This window comes from Helicoverpa zea, chromosome 16 (genome assembly GCF_022581195.2).
Source record: "Helicoverpa zea isolate HzStark_Cry1AcR chromosome 16, ilHelZeax1.1, whole genome shotgun sequence".
In the NCBI taxonomy this organism is placed as follows: domain Eukaryota; kingdom Metazoa; phylum Arthropoda; class Insecta; order Lepidoptera; family Noctuidae; genus Helicoverpa; species Helicoverpa zea.
In genome coordinates, this window is record NC_061467.1 from 1773259 (window position 1) to 1793249 (window position 19991).

Consider the following 19991-nt stretch of genomic DNA (forward strand, 5'->3'; position numbering starts at 1 on the left):
CGTGGGGCCCTCTGAAATCCTACCTATGGCAAAGCATATCTTTATACTTTGGTAGATCATGAGCTCGGCGTGCGCTGGTGAAGCCGCTACGGCTGATTATTGATTGTCAAAATCTCCAGTTACGATTATAGTAAGTCGATGCAATCCACACCTCTCTAGAAGAAAGTACTACAGCAATAGTTAGGTAATGGGCCCCACGTTTTTCTTTTAGTCTAATATGACCGGGACCACCTACGTAGGTTTATAGGTAAGGACTTAACAGTTTTTTTTATTTTCTAGTTTTCAGTGCACATAAAGTAAAACTGTTTAACTTAAAAGTTTTTTTTACCGATTTTTTAGTCTAACAAAAATGACCAAATTAGAAGTCATGGTATTACATAATTGGTAACATCTAAGTAGTGACAATATATAATATTTGGTCTAAAGTGTATTTTAAAGGCGTCCATATATTTTTTTAGTAGTCAGTAATACGAAAAAATGGTTTTATTTAATAATATTTTAGGAAACGTTATTTGGTGACCATTTATCCATTTTGGTAACCGTTTAGATTTTTTTTGGTAGTAAAATAGGTATATACTTTTTTGGGTGGTGTTTAAACACAAGCCTTTCGTTTCCAAGCTATCCTTCTGGTGTTACCCTAATTTACTCCACCCGCCCGAGGCTACAAGTTCCCTAGATAAGGCTCCGTGTGGATAGTAATCCGAGGCGCGTACAAACTGCCGAGCCAGAAAGTATTTCACTTATGTAACGAATCGCGGCCGTCTTCTGATTTCAAATGTATTTGGCTTTGCTTAAGATTTTTTGGGATTCGGTTAATTCAAGTGTAACAGCGTTATAGAGTTGCAGATATCAATTTTTTTAAATAAATTGTACAAAAAATAAGATACAAGCAGGGGCGCATCCAGCCATCAAATAAAAGGTTGTGAACCCATCCATTCAATATGGCTGGTGATCCTCTGTAGTAGGAGTATAGGAGAGAGAGTATACATACATATACCTAAGGGAGTAGGTCCCTACGTACAGGTCCCTCCTTAAGGAAGTTAATAGGTAGGGGGAATGTATATGGGAGTAGGTACACGAGAGAGCACATATTAGTGAGAGGTAAGTATATGAGGGAGTACATAATAAGTAAAATAGTTTTTAGTAAGAAAATAAACTTTTGTACAAGTGTCCAGTGTGCCAAGATCGTCTTGTAACACCAAATAACCACGTCAACGCACTTAAAAACACGTACCGAAATGTAACTTTGCCATCGTAAAAGATCGGCGAACTAACAGCTGGAAAAGCCAAAGAATTCACAGTGTTCGCCGTTCCTAATAGCTTTTTAATACTGTTCAACGTGGAGACTTACATTTGGGGCAAAACTTGCGCGATAAGGCGCTTCGCCCAGCTGATAACGAAACTATTCAAGTTTACGTAACTATGTGTCTACGGGTATTATCGGGATGAATATTTTAGCAGTTGAAGGTTTGAAGTTAGGTAACGGACTGACTTCAAAGTTGTGCGGTGAATATAACATTTGAGGATTTAAAATATTTAATAAGTTACAGCGAATAGAGGGACGCACGTATTTATATAAATGTACCTAAACCTTTTTTTGAATGTCCTTGATAAAAACACAATCATTATCTTTAGGTTTATAATGATTGTGTATTCTAAGTAAGCATTATTCCAATCATCCAATAACAAATACGCGGAAAATCTAACACATCTAACAGATTTTTTGTCCAAAAAGTGTAAAGCGGTATGGTAAAACATAATAGGCGATTCGTCCTCCAACCTCCATGGTAACAATGGCGGAATGACTGAGTAAACAGTGGTTCGGACACACAAACATTTGTTGTGTGGCTGTATGCCGCGCCGCCTGTGCCTCGGGACAATACTACGAAACTTTGCGCGCCAATTTTGACAGCTATGGAAGTTTGTTTTTAGTTTTGTATTTTGTGTTTATAAATTGTGAAAGTTTTGGGAAACAGGTAAAATATTTTTCGTTATTTTTATTTGGATTATGTCGTGTTGAAGTTTGGTTGTTTTATCTGTTGTTAATTATTAAGAAGTGTTTTTCGTTGACAGTAAACTTGACTTTATTATGTAAGCCACCAAAAACCAAGTTACGTGGGTAGTTTGGATTTGCCAAGTAATTATTCTATTTATTTATTGTTCAATGGATCCTACATTTTAAAACAAATTAGAAAACTTTACGTTGTGAGTGGAAATCGAGGTTCGATTTACAGTACCTACATAAAAAATAAATTCATAGATTTTCTCTTCAAAATTTTTCACCAATACCTACACTAACATAATTTCAATGACGTAACACCGTCTACCATACTACCCGACGTTATAATCTCCCATATCTAAGTTCTCTATGGCGAGGGATTATCTCATCACACCATAAGACCACCATGACAGCTATGGTTTAAGGAATTAAGGTCAAGCCTCGAAGGTGACGCCGGGTAATGGCATATTAATCAATTGGTTTCTCATGAATCATTTAGATGCAATCATGGTAATAATTATGTCAGTCATGCAAGCAGAACCTGCAATATTATTAGGTACTTTTTACTAATTATGTAAATTCAATTGATAAAACAGTCTATTGTAAGACACAAAACACTCTTCTTCTAGAATTAGAATTCTTTAATTTAGAATTCTCGAAATTCTCATTCAAAAATTCAAAACCGACATCGAAATCTAACACAAAATGAATTGTAAACCAATTGTAAAACAGTTCCTCATTGTTACGCGTCACATACATCAACGTAGTCCTAATGACTACTATTAGTCGTCGAAATGTCCGGCCATCGGTTACCTATTGTAAACGAGACGGAAACCACTTGGACGATTAGATAATTCAACTTACTGGAGACGCCATTGCGTTGCTTGATCCCAAATACAAAAGCGCTGGTCTTACTCATGTGCACTTCGGTGCTTTATGTATCAAGGAGTATCGGGTTGCCCGGGTAGGTAACATAAAGTTAAGGAGGTCAGATAGGCAGCCGCTTAATGTAAAAGCTGGTACCTACTCAGCCGCATCTGGTTAGACTGGAAGCCGACCTCAATATAGTTGGGAAAAGGCTAGACAGAGGATGGCATGTGTGCGTAAAGATTTTATAATTTTTGCACGTGTAAGTTAGTTGCATAGTATCCCTATTTAATGCATTTCTTCGGTTCCCACAAGTTAATTGGCAGTTTTTGATGTGTGTAGATTTGAGTTGTCGGTTCCATTTGGTTAAGAGCTCTACGCTCGACCGTCACTGACCAGCAAAAAGATGAATAACCACTCTATTCGCGAAAAAAAAGATAATTGGTATGGGCTGAAGGGTACGGCGACTGTCCGCTGCCATGGCGGATTGTAACGTTTAATTATAGGAAATGTATTTATAGAAAAACCTTTTGTTTGTTTCGTTGTTTATTTATTTTGGCGCGTTACCATGTACTTGCACTAGAATGGTTGCTTATTATGACTCACTAGCCATTTTCCGCGGTTTCACCTGCATCCTTGGGAATTCTTCCCGTACCGGGATAAAATATAGCCTGTGTTACTCGGGAGGAGCGTAGCTTTGCAACTGTGAAATATTTTTCAAATTGGTTCAGTAGTTTTGTAGCCATTGCAAACAAATAAAAAAATGTTCCCCCTTTGTAATGTTAGTATAGAAGTAAAATATTAATATTAAAAATATTTGAAGAAAACGCTCAATAAATGTTTTCCGTGGTTTCATACGTTACTTTCACAATATATTACAGGAACAATTTTGTTTAAAGCAAACTTCTACAGATAAGAACTAGTTGTAATTATAAAACGGGCTTGGCTGTAGATATACAAACCAGTTATAAATAAATAGCTATTTATCTACTTACTAAGCGAAAATTTAGAACATTGTGCATACACATTGCTTGAAAGTATAGTGGTATTCACACTACCACTTAGACAAAGCAGCCCGGAGCCTGGAAGTTGGTGATTGATACACCCGTGCATCGGAGAGCACGTAAATGTCGGTCTTGCGCCTGATCTCTCTCCGGTCGTGTCGGATTGCCGTCCCATCGGGCTATGAGAGTGAAGGAATAGGGAGTGCACCTGTGTCTGCGCAAATGCTTGTTCACTATAATATGTCCTGCGCAGTTGGCTAATCTCCTTACATGAGAACAGCCGCCGTAGCCGATAATCGGCTAGGAGGACATCATCATCATCATTTACAATTTTCTGTGGATTCATTCTTATCAATCTTTGGATGTTCTACGAATAGAATCCATCGGTTATATCTTTACTAGTTATTCCCCGTTATTCCACCTAAAGCAACCTAGGAACTACTTACTTACGCATTCGGATAAAAAGTATCATATATATCCTTTCTCAGGTGAAAGCGCGGCAGACAGAGTTCTTATACATTTATACTATTAGTTTGGGTATTTTGGTTCATTTTTCATCAAGTAAGTTTTCAGTAAGTTTATGAAGTGTAATAAGCATGAATGATTCATTCAATTGTGTACAGGTGACGAATTCACCGAACTGTTATTCCGCAAATGCTCTAAAACCTGAGTGGTCTTGAAAGGGGTCTAGTGGCATGGCCCCGATCTAAGAGCTCTTGAGTTTCACTCCAGACTATTGTACTTTACTATCTGCATGCACATTTGGTATTTAATTTCATTGAAATGGTGCATCAATCCAACATAATTAGGGTTCAAGTTCACCGAGAATATAAACGTCAGTTTTCTTAAAACAACCAGTGTCTCAAGGAAGGCTGAGGCTGCTTTTTATTAGAGTGGTCAAAGTAGTTCTCACAGATTGTATTTGTAAACGCTGTAATTTATTCAAAATAGGGTGAAAATAAGCAGTTTCTGAAGGTCAAGTTTACTAAAGACACCCCCCAAAAACGCGCGCAATTCATCACGTTTTATGTGTTTTTGTTGGTAAGAAGAAATAGTGGAACAAGCGGGGAGTAGTCTCAAGAAATAAGGGGCTAGTTCCAACCTAACTATTTTTGCTAACATATAACATAGTAATGAATACTGATGAGGCAGGCTTCTTGTAAAACTGTTGAACGGAGATCAGATTCTTCTTAGTGTCATAAGGAGCTCTCGATTTATATTCAAGCATCTGCATGGTATAGTGGAAGAGGCTCCTACTGACCGACTTATCAGTAGGCACAGTTTCTGCATTAGGTCATAGTTTGGAAATACTGTATTACGTATTAGGTAAACATTTAAAAGGAAGGTTGTTAGGTTAGGTAGGTTCGGTGAAGCATATTAGGATGGTGCTTAGAGTCACGTCCTAAATGTGACAATGACGATTCGAAAAAACGGAGTCGCAATCCTTCGCAGAGAGAGCTTGATAGAAGAAAGTAGGTATCGAAGCAAACCCGTCTTAATTTCCTCTCCGACATTTATTTGTCCTTTCCGTGTAGGTAGAAATTCGTTCATAAACGTGGTAAACAAGTCCACATAGATCACGGTCACCTGTTCGCATGACCGGCACCACATAATGCGCTTCCGGCGGAAGTGCGACAATCGGCCATTTTGATTTCTGCTCACATTGTGCGCCCGCGCACACCGTGTCATCGCTGTTACACAATCGATTGTCATTGTATCGATCATCGTGTTTGGGGTAAATCGATGGGAAGGAAAGTTTAGGATAAACATCTCGCTTGATTTGTAACAACAATGTTAGTTGCTAGGTGCGAGGTGACAATTTATGAATGTAGTTAATCTGACTCCGGTTATTTAACGCAATATTTATTTTGATTAAAAAAAAATAATTACTTAAAGACATAACTTATTTCTGAATCAGTGTAGCTACATATTTACTGAAACTAAATAATCGGTATCTTAGTCCTAAGCTGACAGACAGCCGTCTCATTTTAAGCACCTGTACAGTGTACATTTTGGTAAGAATATTGCACAAAACCAAAATAAATTGCATCTATCTTTACCCTTTCCGCTACAATTTGCTAGAACCAGATCAAAAACACCCAACAAACATAGAACACCTGATTTTCGAGACTAAAGGTCGCGTCACACCAACAGCGTGCAAAGCTATTGTATTAGCACGTACAATGTCAGCGCATCAATGAGATAACATCGCAATTAGCTGCTTACAACTGTCTGCTTTATCGCTGATTGTCACGCGACTTTAAAAATGAACAAGTATCCATAGTAAAACAAAGTGTCGTGTTGATAATGAAGATAAAAATAGAGTTGGATAGTGTTGGTACTTTAGCGATGTTTTTAAAATCAATTGAATCTATCTTGCCCATCTCAAGCTGTCTGAGTAATTATTAGTATGATCACAGTACAATATGACTAGGCTAATCTAATACGTGAGATTACACTATATGGCTGTCCAGGATCCGTTATCATAGATGTTAATCTGGCAGAGAAATATATGATAAATATTTATTATCCTATGTCTAATAATTTAATAAGCTTTTTGTTACACTAATGATCACTTACGTTGCATTGTGCTAATTGACAAGTACATATATTGTGCCAGAATTCAATACCACAATTAATGATGATACACGCCTTCTCTTCTTTCTGACTCTGCGAGTAGGAAGTCTGGAGGTAGCGGTCGAATGATAAAATTATCTTCTTTTGTCGTCGGTACAGCATTAGTTATGGGGTCAGGAGCATCAGGCTTGGCAACCGAAACACCAGGAGGTGACCTGCGCCTGCCAGCCTCAGGGTTGCGGTTCTCGCACAACCAACTCCGTGTGCTGAACTCCTATGTGGATAATCTTTGGGAAGAGGATCAGACAGGTTTGTGGGCAACGAATATTCTAGATTTTTATAGCTAGCGTAATTATTGGTCTTATAAATGTATGAAACGAATGATACAAAGAGTGTGCTAAGTACGAATATGGATGGATGGAGAAGCAGAGGTAGATCGAAGAAAATATGGACGATTACCTGAAAGAGGACATGAATAAGAAGGGATGTTACTATGACGTTTGACAGAAAATAGTGAGAGCTGAAAACATGTCTGCCAACACCAAATAAATTGGTAACAAGTCAAGATAAAGAATTTCTGATGCTATATGTATTTTTGGTTTCTATTTACAGGAAGGATATCAACAGAGTTAGAGAGCGCGGTAGAAAGCCTGGTGCAAAGGATTGTGGATGGCGCTGGACAGAGAGACCCGAGGTTCAGATGCAGTCATCTCATAGCACTACATAGAGGGAAGAAGGTATATCACTTTTTAATACTCAAGGGTATTTTTCAGGATTCCATACCCAAAGAGAAAAGCAAAATCCATTTTACATAAATGTGTCCCATGGTACCTAACAAGATGAGGTTAAAAAACACTTTAAATTGGAAATCAATTATTTATCAATAACGTACATTCTTGGGACAGATGCGGTCCCGTTCTCTGGAGTACTTGATAACGCTGGACTCTCTTCCTCCCCTGAACTCCGGTGATGACTGCCGCCTGCAAGATGGGCCGGTAGGCTACGGGCGAATACGACTCACTGGGAAGGAGGCCGACAAGTGGGAGGAGTTTCTTACTCCTTCGGGATATTTGTGCAGGTACTTTATTATCATCATCTACCTGGCCTTTTTTTCAATTGTCTGGGGCTGGTTAGCTTTCACTTTGACCGTCTGTAGTTTGCATTTACTTTCATCCTAGTTTTACATGAAGTGACTGCCTATCTGGCAAATAAAACTGTAGATACCTGAATAAAATATAACTTGATATCTGAAACAGTAGCAGTTTGCAAAATTGAAAAGACTCTTTAATAAGGAAAATAATCTCTCACGATTTTCTTAGTAGTGCCATATTTTCTCATAGCAAGCAAATTGGAAGTTCCTTATTGTTTGTATACGTAAAAGTTATCTTTCATCAGCACGATATTTGTTTCCCTAGAGATAAGATAGTGGAGCGCTGGGTGGAGCTGATCGCGCGCTGCACTGGGGCTCGCGGCGGCGGCGGCTCGCGCGTGCTCTCTGCTCGTGCTGCACCCAGAGCCAAGCCTTACCGACACTGCTATCTGCAGAGAGGTGAGGATAAGTTCTTATTTGCTTATTCTCTTCCATATGTGTTGTCGTCAGCCGCAAATAGGCAGTCTAACTATATGCATTTCAGCAGCTGCCAGTAAGCGTCAAGAGCAATTGCTTTTCTCCATTTTGCGTTCCCGGGCTACACACACACGTGCTTATCGAAGCATGTACTAACTCGTTATGACATGGATGGTCAGCCATCCACAATACGGCCGTGTCAAACGTTGCTTGATATTGATTCGCTGCTAACTAATATTTACTAGCGATTAAATTTTAGTTACGAAAGTGATACAAAGTAAAAGCCGAAATGATGTCTTATCAAGCATACGAAGAAATTGCAACTACACTTTTGCACCTTCTTATTGCCAACATAAATGGATTCCTTACTACTTTATACTGTAAACTCACACCAATTCATTCAACATCCAATTTTAACCTACTATCGTTCACAAGACGTTACAAAGACATACATATCTGGACGACATTTGGAACATGGCCGCCGTTGCAGGAATGTAATGTTATCGCCTGCAGGAATTCCTGGGACTTGCACGAATGTGTTGGCTAACGTTATCTGTCCCTGATGGTATTTTGTGGTATATGGTTAATTATGTTCTTTATTGGTACTGTTAAGGATTATTTTGGTATATGTTCAAAAACATATTTACATCTACTTAAAAAAAATATGTTTCGGGAGTCAAGACTTTTTTGTTGTATAATTTTGAATACTAGGTCTTCAAAACCTCTAAAAGGTTTTCAAATATTCGGAAGAAATTGGAGCTTTGATTATTTAACAAAAATGTTAACATAAAAAAACAGTGGTTGAGACTGTGGTACATATACAACTAGGCACTTATAATTTACTTACTCCACAACAAAGCCACTAAAATAAATTTTTCCCCAACAAACTACTTTTAAAACTAGGCCACAATCCACCCATATCATTCAGATCAGTTTACCCAACCGTGCTAACAAAAAGTCCAGTAGATTCACGGAACTCAAGGAATGTGATAATCGTCTCGTGACGGACTGAGGAATGTGACTGGTCACACAGATGCTCTGGTCCACGTTTCTAAAGAATGCTTTGATTCCACGACGAATTTTCGAATTCGAAATTTTCTAATAAGGTTTTGGTGAAAATTGAAGGAAAAATTATTCCTGGGTTGATAAATCTCATTTGATGCTAAAAGTAGGAAACCAAAAGAGAGATCTGCAAAATTACATAAAAATAAATGTCGGGACATAATAATAAATAAATAATAATGAAATAAATGTTCTTTCTCAAGGTCAACTCTATCTCTGTACCAAATTTTATTAAAATCAGTTCAGTGGTTTAGACGTGAAAGCGTAACAGACAGACAGAGTTACTTTCGCATTTATAATATTAGTAGGGATGTGTAGTTTATCAGTTGTGTTAGAAGACAATCTATTCAATAGCTCTCTTTAGTGTTAACTGTCCGTATGTGAAAGGTGTCCCAATATTATTATGATTACATATTTCCCATTTACAAGGAACATACATATCCGTCATTTCAGGAAATAGCAAACAAAGGCATTAATTGAACGAGCCACACATCAGAGCCACACATTTATTTTCATATTAACCTTTCAGCACGCGAAAGTTAGCCAAGTTTTAATTAAAGGAAATATTCCGAGCGGCTCGGTTCAGATTGTTCGGAGGCGGTTAAACTAATAAACTTCGGTTACCGCTATTGGAAACTGAGAGTTTGGTGTGAAGGTTCTTTGCAAGTTAACCTGTAGTTAAGTGGGAAGTTTCTTTCGCTTCCGTTCTGTGCTTGACTGCTTGTATAGTTTGTTGGAGGAAATCAGGTTTTTAATGAACTTCTTTAAGAGACAGGTGCTTTATTGAATCGCGGTTTCTAAGATCAGTTGATTGGAATACCTGTAGGAAGTCTATTAGAACACTGTGTTTCAATTTACCAATGTTTGGGTAAATGTGTTTAGAAAACCATTTTAGAAAAGTCCACATTCTTTTAAGAGCTTTATATGTAAAAAATAATTATATAATTAATTAAAACTACACTCTTTGCAAAGTCCTAAATACAAAACGACTATGCACTTAACGCTCCCACAAGCTTCGAAATAAAATATGCAAACACAAACATACATAAATTGTACACGGTAACGTCGAGGTCACCTATTTAACCCCGCGGTGAATTCGCTCACAACTGTCTTGTAACATTATTTTATTGTTCACATTTACCATATGCGCAGAGATTAGTTCTCCACTGTTTATTCAGTTTGACAGTTGCTCGCCGCTCGACTGTTCAACTTTGTAATATTGTTTTCGTTCTCGTTACACATTTATTCTGCACATGTATTAAGCACAACGAATATTTGGTATTTTTTTGAAAAACTTAGATCCAAATTATGTGATACAGCTCTTGTGTGTGTTTTGTACTTTTCCGTTTGCCGTGGTTTCGACCACGTCCCGTGGGAGCTGCTTCTCATATTGGGATAAAATAGAGACTTTATTACGGGAAGAGTGTAGCTTACCAACAATGAAAGATTTTTTCAATACGGTTCAGTAGTTTCAGAGCCAAGTTCAAACAAACAATTTTTTTTTCCTCTCAGCACACATGTAGTTTTTCCCTTGTATCTGTCAGTATAGGTCCGATAAATTAAGATAAGAAAAACCTAAGTAATTTAAAAAGGCTATGATACTTCTAAAAGCAAACATCTCAGCGACGCGTTAATATTCTCAAAGCAGCCTAATTTAAACAAATAACATTTACAAAATATGAAACGCCAGTTACCTTTCCTCGGTTCATTATTCTGGCTCGCTACATTTATTTCATTAGCTGCTTAATATCAACTCGAGTAGACCTAATATTTCTGCAAAACACCGGAGTAAGGAAATTTGATCGGAGATGCAATAATGCATGTAGGTCAGTCTTCTAGGTCAAATACGTACGGTCTGCTTGATCAAAACGACCAGTTACAAGCGCACTTACGAGGCGTTCGGGTTCTTTATGACTTCTGTCAACAATTTTTGGTATTATAAAGCAATATTGGGTCCAAAGAAGGCGTATGCGAGCGAAGACAGTAACGTTCCTCGTCCCCCGCACACCCGCATTTTGGCGTGCTACTTTCTTAGGAGATTTTTCGTTATGGCACCTCCGCTAGTCATTTTGTTCTCCATGAGCAAGACCCACTCGGGGACAGAGAATGAAATATGAAGAGTTTTTTTTTTAATAAATTAGGGCAAGCGCACGACTGAATGGCTCGGATGAATAAATGAAACTTGAGAAGAAAAGAGCTGTATTCATCTTATTTAGAGTTATTACTATGCTTTTGGGTTTCAAAAGGTGTGTTAAGTTTAGGCCTTATTCTGATTTATCTAATGTATGTGTTTTATTAAATTGGGCTGCCGGGTTTGTAGCTGGGTTGAGGAGGTTGAGGATCCCAACAATTATTGCAAACTTTTACTTTTTGTTATTATCAACCCCAGAATATTATGATGAGGTTGAAACAACCTTTCGAAAGGTGAATGGACAACATTAGTACATATTCGCCCGTAGTTCACTGGACTGTGAACTGATTTCCCCAGGGACAAGAAGTTATTCAGTGACCGGTAATAAGGTAGCTCTGCAGTCATTTAATTTACTGTTACTGCTTATTTTAACATTTCACTGTCCATGAAGCAGACACAATAGTTGAACAATCGGTGTGTATCACATACAATTCATGGGACAGGGAAGTTAAAAAACAGAAAAACATGGACCACGGTAATTACATCACTTATACTACTGAAATTAAATACATACAAATAGCTTCGTTTGTTTCAATAAATTTTCGTTAACACTTATTTACTGTTTTAACTCACAAAATGAAAAACAACATTTTAAGTAATGGAATACTGAGTACAATGTTATTCGAACGTGTATATGAGTAACCTGTTCTACGCGAAAATTCCTGGAAACGTTCATCTCATGTTTTTATTTACTCGATCCAGCCTCATGACCAAGAATTTGTTAATATTTAGTTAGCATAAAAAAAATTGTGTGATTACATTTTGTCTTATGAAATTACATAATTATGAATTAAATCTCATATTAAATAACACGTATTTTTTAGGGTTCCCTACCAAAAAGGTAAAACGGGACCCTATTGTTTTCGCTCCTTTGTCCGTCCGTCCGTCTGTTCATCCGTCCGTTGGTCACCAGGCTGTTTTTCATGAATCATGATAGTAAGAGAGTTTAAATTTTCACAGATGATGTATTTCTGTTGCCGCTATAACAACAAATATGAAAACTAGAATCAAATAAATATTTTTGGGGGGCTCCGATACAACGAACGTGATTTTTTTTGCTGATTTTCTAAATAATGGTACGGAACCCTTCGTGCGATTCCGACTCGCACTTGGCCGGTTTTATTTCACTTATTGTTAAGTAAAGTAAAAAGTTCGTTAAAATATTGTGTCGTGTTTTAAATATCTTAAAATAATTATTAAACAGTTCGGTATTGTTCTAGTATTACCTATGGGTAACACAAATAAATTACTAATAGGTTAAATATCTTATTTACTTCAAGGTGCCTCCCTCCTCTCAACTCCTGACCGTCGCCTCGCCATCGTCGAAGGGGCAGCCTGGGTGATGGTCCGCGTCGGAGCTGGTGAAGCTGAAGCCAAGCTGATGTTAGGAGCCAGGGTCGAGGGGTGCAGTGCAGCCGCGTATACGAGTAGAGTGCCTCTCACTCATCCGCTGGCGTTGTTGCATTATACCAGTGCTCAGGGGGTGAGTTAACCGGGAGAAAATGAGTGTGGTGAGAAGTATTGTTAGATTTTAATTCCATATTTTTTAATAAAGTACCAAATGTTCGAACATGTAACATCGAAATTAAAAATAGTAGTATATAAAATATACATAGATAGTCGAATTGCCAAAACATCGAGTGTTCAAAATATCAAATGGCTATTTATTTAATTACGCTATCAATGCACCGTAGGTATTCTTTATTTTGAAATTGTAATTCAATTCTTTTTATCGAGTTATATTTAGTTCATGTTATGGCTAAAGCTCCGGCTACACCTAGTTTTTACCAGATATACATGCCATATGCGACTAAACATAGCTGTATCTTCTTGCCTTTGGCTGTAGCCGGTTAAACCTAGGTGTATCCGCGGTTCGGGCATTAGCTGCAACAGAGATAAAACTGTGAAAAATTTAGTGTATCCTAATATCTATTCACAAGCTTCATTACCAAAAATAATTCTTCTCTTCAGGGTTACTACGCTGCAGCAGTAGGCCCACCATCCACGCTGGTCTGTGGTGATCGCTCATCGACCTGGCAGTTATGGAACCCCTCGTTAGAAGCAGAGTTAGACGCCCACTGTTCTGACCTGTCTACTGTCGCTAGGATCGCAGGAGCCCTGAATGTGCTGATAGACAAGATGAGAGAAGGAACTTATCAGGTGACTGGATTGTGAAAGTAATGTAGTTGTGATGATAGGAATAACTTTCAAATAGCGCTGAATTTCAGCTTTCTTTTGATAAATGACTTTATCTTATCTTTAAAGCTTTGGTTTAATGTAATCTGAATGGGACTATCATAATGTTTATATCTCATATCTTTTTCTTTAGATTGCTCAAATTACCAACGGCGGATTTTGTCAATTAAACAATAAGTTTTATTTATTTATTTACACATACACACTACCATCACAGTTTAACCAATTCGATAGTGGTGTCCACAATAGCTACAAATACAAAAATATTACCTAAAATTCACTTATATCTAACACAAAAAAAAACAAAACAAAACTGGAAATCAAAATTAACTATACCAAAATTATGAAAAAATAACACTAAATAACACAATAAAATCTCCTAATAAATATAACTAATAATATTAACAATACTATTGCTAATTCATTCAGATTGCACGAAAACAAATCTATTCTCTCATGCACTTCGTTTATTACCCGTATTGTGCGGGTGAGGGGTGCCTTCGCCAGCAGATTAGTTCTGGCTGCCGGCACTGCCAGCAGAGGCGGCCGCCACACAAGTTTGAAGTTATGTTCCGCGGTCTTCCTAAATCTCATCGAAATTACAAAAAAAATGGAAGGGATAATTTCATGACCCTTGCCTTGAATTAAAACCTTCTGGATGATTTCATGCCCTTGCCATTATATTAAATCTTTTCTGTTGTGCGTAGGGCACGCTACGAGTGCTAAGTCGCTACGCCGGCAGCAGCGCGCTACGGCGTAGGCTGGACCGCTGCGGTGCCTACGCGCATTCAGCTGCGAGATGCTGTGTGGCCGCTCATGCTTCACATCATCTGTTGCTGGTGCTTGATTCGTAAGTTTGTACATACACATAGCAATATTTTTTATGTGATTTGAAAAAATAATATGAAGGTTTCAGTTTACTCTGATCAAAACTTTTGCAATTCTTTTTCAGAAACTGACCAATTGAATGATATCTTTTGGCTTCAAAAAATATTAGGAACAGTTTCGTCCCCTTTCATGACCTTAATCAGTCAACATTCTCTAAAAATTGCAACTTTTATGATACTTTACTCAACAGTTAATTATTGATTGAAGAGAAAATAAAGATTTTTTTATTCTTCTTGAAATGTCTTGCCAGGTTATACGCCCTATGTGACCGTGGCGGTCCCGCCGGCTACGTGTTCCCAGTGGCTCGCGGGTCACTGGTGCGGCGAGGGGCGCGGGACGCCGACTGGGCGGGGGATGCTGCCTGCATCAAGGCCTGTTTAGTGCAGATGCATCATGTTGCTGGTATAATATGGACACATTCGCAAAAAGCTTCACATTTAGAGCATATCACCCGAAGTTCAGTAGGATGCATTTTACTTGTTTCTGCAGAGTTGCCCCCCTTTTTATGGTAATTCCTCAAATGAAGGATCCTACCGCTATGTGTGCAGTATCACTCTTATTGACTAAAACCGACTTTGTTTCTTCAAAACCTCTTTATGTATCAGTGCCTGTATATACCAGGATACCTCCTGACATAATTATTTCATGTCCTAGGTGAAGACATACCACCATCTCCATCAGAATGCCTAGAGACAGCCCTCCTCAGCCGCTGGGAGAACCTGAACAGGTCGGCTCGCGTGTCCGCAGGCTCCACTCCCACGTACTCGCGCCGACAGCTGCGCTACCTGTGGAGGCTCGCCAGCGAACTGTTGCACTGCAAGACTATGGTGACGTGTGTAAGTGTACTCCGACTCCTCAGGGTGCCTGCAGACAGCCCTCCTCAGCCACTGGGAAAGCCTGACAAGGTCCAGGCTAGAACCTAGAAGATCCCATACATTTTATCTCTGGTTGATCAGATCCAATAACGTTATGCACAATAGTCGTTAAAGAAATTCTTAAGATGAGAATTTTTATAACGGTATTTTTCAGTTCTTTATTTTCTTGCAGGAAAACCACAGCACCTTCAGAGCAAACCTCATCCAGGTGACATCATTAGACCAGGAGCCTATTGAGGATCTGATACATGTGTTGGCGATCATGTTGGACCAGGCTCGGGACCTGTACCTGAACAACTTCCACTCCAGGAATGTGGGGGAGTTTGATAGAGAGCTGTCAGCTTATAGGTGAGTTTGAAGGTATGATATGCAAATTATAGCAACTCCAGAGTAGTAGGCATAAGTAGATTTTAATGAAAACTATGGTGGCACGGGTAAATCATCAATTTGCGGAGGTATATTGCGATATAGGGAGAGTATATGAAGGAGAATATAGGAAAACATAAGTATATGAGCGAGTACAAAAAAGTACATCATAAAACAACAATAGGTACAAGGGATGACATAAAGAGAGTATATAAGGGTAGTAGATGTTAATGTATGTACAATACGTACCAAATGTACTTCTTTATATAATATAATAAAGTATGTACATAGTTTCCCAAAGGTGCAGGTGAAACCGCATGCAGAAGGTAGTTAAAAATATGCCTCTAAATCTACATAATTACCAACAGGTCAAAAAAATGGAATAAACTAAAGGACTACTACGACGCGTCATCAGCTTGCTTGATAGACGCCGTTCGACGAGACCCCGACCTTCGGCGCGAAGACTTGAAAGACCAGATGGTAGTCATGAAGAACATCTTGAACTGGCTTTATAAAGGCGCCAAAGACGACAAGAAGTATTTAGGACCAGTATTAAAGCCATATCTTGAGGGTCTTTTCACCAGCTCTTTGGAGAACTCCTGGTTTTTGGAAGATTTTGATGGGAATAAGTGTTTGAAGGAGTATGATGGGTTAGCGGAATACTGTCTTGGTGTCCATGATGGGTCTTTGGAGCCGTGCATGGGGTTGCTTGATGCGGCTAAGAAGTTTGCATGGGCTAAAGCCATGGTGGATTTTGTGGACCGATTTCGGCATATTGGTGAGTAGTTTTTTGACTTTTTGTGTTTGTGTAACCTTTCTGGGGGATCTAAGTCCCTGATGACAGTTAACAGGGTGTCTTGAGGTGGTTTGCTAACTTATAATATTCCAAAAATAAATTCACATCCTTTTAAACAAATGTAGATTCTTTCAAATGTTTCTAATTAAATGTCGAATCTACGATCACAGTTAACAAAAAATAATAGTTAACAAAAATACCTCTATATTCTTGCTAAAGTTATGTATTGCATTTGAGATTGCCAAGCTAGATTTGTGTATTCAAAAAACTTTCCAACTCCAGCCTTCCTTAGAGAATAAACCTGAACCCACAAACCAGCAATTGCTATAAAACAAACTACATACCAGAGCCCAGAGGTCATCGCCCTCATGAATACAAGCCGCCATTACAGAGCGTTTGATTGTTAATTTACAAAGCTCGTGGGTTTAACCGCGGTGAATTCACCAGCGCTCACATTTAGCTAAATTGAAGGGATAATAGAGTAACGACCACTGCAAAATTGTAAATAAACCATGTATTTCATGTTACTGTGGTAACTACGGTTGGTTTTAGTGTTAAATTGAGCCTAGAATTGGCAGAAGTACTTGCTTTCTGGGCCGTCAATTACATGCTTCTCTTTGTAATTACCGCTAGTTTGGATTCTGTTAGGAAGTTCATGTCGATTTCTGTCAATTGAATTAGCAGAACTAAGTTTCTTTAAAGGGTTATGTAGATCCCAAAGTTCCATTGATAGCATTTAAATACGACAGGCAAGTAACAGATATAGTTGAGGGTAATAAACCGCACATATAAATGGTTATATGCTTCTTATGGTAAACAAATTTCAAAAATACAAAAACGACTCCTTTAAAAGCAGGTTCACAACAATAACAGAAACCACTATTTTATATCACAATATCCAGTGGATCAAAATTTCAAGATCGTTTCGCTTGCAACGGAATACGTTAGCATTTTTAATATGACCAGTTCACTTTGGTCTGTTTTATCGTGCTGGTGGTTGGGTAAAGGGGGCTCTGGGTTAGGTGGCTAAGAGTTAATGCTGGTTGTGGCTGGTTTTGTGTGGAACTAGGAAGCTGGATGAGACTAGAGATGGAATGGTTTTTAATGGGAGATATTTTTTGAAGTTGTGTAGTTGTTGATTGATTAGTTGTCACAAATGTTGTTATATGTTAGTCTACCTGCTATCCGTGGTTCTAACTACATTGCATCCCGGGTGATCTACTTGACGCAACCGGATAGAAAATAAAAGCACTAGACGTCTGCGTGCCTGCATTTAAATCGGTTCAGTCATTTTGGTGTGAAAGCTGGACAGATAGACAGATTTGCTTTCACATTTATACTATTTATTATGTGCTCAGCATTTATTACAAACATAACCCTTCTTGTCAGTCGATTAAATAGAGAAGTCTTAAATAATTAAATAGAGAGTAATAGAGTATGTAACAATGTACATAGGGTAAACTCACCAGTAACTGGCCACTTAAGGACAGCGAGTTGTTCATTTAAGTGCCATGGAGAAATGTGTCCAGAAATTAATATTCTTGTATCAACTTTAGTTAAAGCAAGTATCCATTTATCGTTATTAGTGAGTAAAAAATGAAACAACATAGAATTATGTAGTAATATTTTAACAGAATGAAAAAGTAGTATTTTTTAGTAGTAACTGGCCATTTAAAATTAGATATTAGCCACCATAATACCAATAACTGGCCATGCAAAAATAATATTTAAAATCAATTAAAATATATAGAATAAAGCAACTATATTAGAAATTAAAAACTTAAAAAACATAATAAAACAAATTCTAACAAGGTGGTTCTTAATTCGTAAAAAAAAACTACAACTTAGCTTAATTTAATGAGATCAGTATACCACAGTTCGTTTGCACTTAAATCATAGTATGGTAACGAGGAACTTATCATTTGTAGTTATTGACGTGCTTAAATTAATTAATTACATCATCATCATCATCATCAGATGTAGAGTAATCTCTCTCTTTGTAACAATTATGGCACATTCAGCCTCAGGAATATGAATCCTGTGAGACAATGGTATTCTCATGAAATTGTTTGTTACAGAGCCTACATAGGATCACCCTTCTTGTTATTAGATTCAAACAATAGTCTAGTTTTTCTTATTTTCCAACAGTTTCTTGGACTCGTCTTGACTATTTATAATTTTGTTAGTAGCAGTCTTTTTTGTTTTATTCTTTAGTTTTTTATTTGGTACATCATTCTCTTTTTGACTTTTTTTCTCTTCTCGTAATCTCTTCCTTTCTTCTTTTGCGGCATCTTCTTCTTGCTTTTTTTAATTGTTTTTCTCTTATCTTGTCAACATATTGATTGGATGTTTCGCTCAATTTGGCGCTTTCGTTGTCGTTTGGGAAAATCGGGCAACTTTTGTTTCAGGTATTCAGGTATTTTGTTTCAGGTAGGGGAAAATTTACAAGAGTATTGTCAGACCTGCTGTCTTGTATGGATCAGAGTGCTGGCCCACAAAAGCGACGAATGAAAGACAATTGCATGCGGCAGAGATGAGAATGTTAAGAGGTACATATGTGTGGTGTTACGCAAATGGATAGAGTGAGGAATGAGTATATAAGAGGAAGTTTGAAAGTAGCGCCGGTATCAGAAAAACTGCGTGGAAACCGGCTGTCATGGTATGGGCATGTGATGCGGAGGAATGAGAATCATGTTGTGAGGAACATGATGAGTATGAATGTGGACGGATATAGTGGAAAAGGAAGACCAAAGAAACGATGGATGGATTGTGTGAAAGTAGAAAGAATGTTACTTGTGAGATGACGGCAGATAGAAGAGTATAGAAGGAGAAAACATGCTGCGCCGACCCCAAATAAAATTGGGATAAGGGCAGGATTATGATGATTTTGTTTCAGGTATTCCGAGAAAGGTATATTTGAGACAACAGAAATTGTTTTATTTGGATTGGATACCTTCATTGTTTTCAATAAATTTGATAGCATTTTCTATTGCCTCTTTAGAGTATTGGCGTTTTTTTAGAGACATTTCAGAAAATCTGTCCAACAAAAAAAAATCCGTCAGTAACTGGCCATACAACTATCAGTAATTGGCCACCCATGCCAGTTACTGATAAACGTGTATATTTTTATCTGGATTTTTTTTACACGATAGTGTGCCTTATACTCATTCTAAATATGTTTATTTTTTCGTAAAATTCGGACATTAGCGTATAATTCAGTAACTGGCATGAGTGGCCAATAAATGAAAATACACAAAAATGAAAATCAATAACTGGCCACCCAACTAATCTCGCTTTATTATAGATACTGACAGAATAAAACCTTAAAAAACGATCGTTTACCATCTATACAATACAACACACACAATCAACTCACGTTTACTACACGAAGTATTACAAAATTCACTTTTAAATTCAATCATTACCTTAAAAAAAATTTAAGGATTTACCGTTCACGTCGGAACTCGTACGCGTGCTGTCACAAAATGACCGATATTTTTGGCGCTAGTGTTCATAGAGGAAAAAACTGTCACTATAATGAAAGCTAGTTGAGTAGGTAATACTAAAAATAAATAATAGATGGCGTTCTATGAGAATAGTTCT

General features: G+C 37.8%; 1 protein-coding gene across 3 annotated transcripts in view; it reads left to right on the forward strand.

Annotated features, from left to right (window-relative positions):
• Positions 1 to 1836: 1836 nt before the first annotated feature.
• Positions 1837 to 19991, forward strand: part of LOC124637738 — a 29172-nt gene continuing 11017 nt past the window's right edge. Inside the window, exons 1-12 of one of the 3 annotated variants that reach the window (XM_047174374.1) lie at positions 1837 to 1976; positions 6607 to 6756; positions 7060 to 7184; positions 7353 to 7525; positions 7863 to 7996; positions 12548 to 12750; positions 13239 to 13427; positions 14171 to 14313; positions 14602 to 14753; positions 15006 to 15187; positions 15399 to 15574; positions 15961 to 16370. In XM_047174374.1, the coding sequence (XP_047030330.1) occupies positions 6615 to 6756; positions 7060 to 7184; positions 7353 to 7525; positions 7863 to 7996; positions 12548 to 12750; positions 13239 to 13427; positions 14171 to 14313; positions 14602 to 14753; positions 15006 to 15187; positions 15399 to 15574; positions 15961 to 16370 (2029 nt within the window). In that variant the 5' untranslated portion in view covers positions 1837 to 1976; positions 6607 to 6614. Of the gene's footprint in view, positions 1977 to 4604; positions 6757 to 7059; positions 7185 to 7352; positions 7526 to 7862; positions 7997 to 12547; positions 12751 to 13238; positions 13428 to 14170; positions 14314 to 14601; positions 14754 to 15005; positions 15188 to 15398; positions 15575 to 15960; positions 16371 to 19991 lie in introns of those variants that run through there. The other 2 variants (XM_047174375.1, XM_047174373.1) reach the window with 2 other exon arrangements.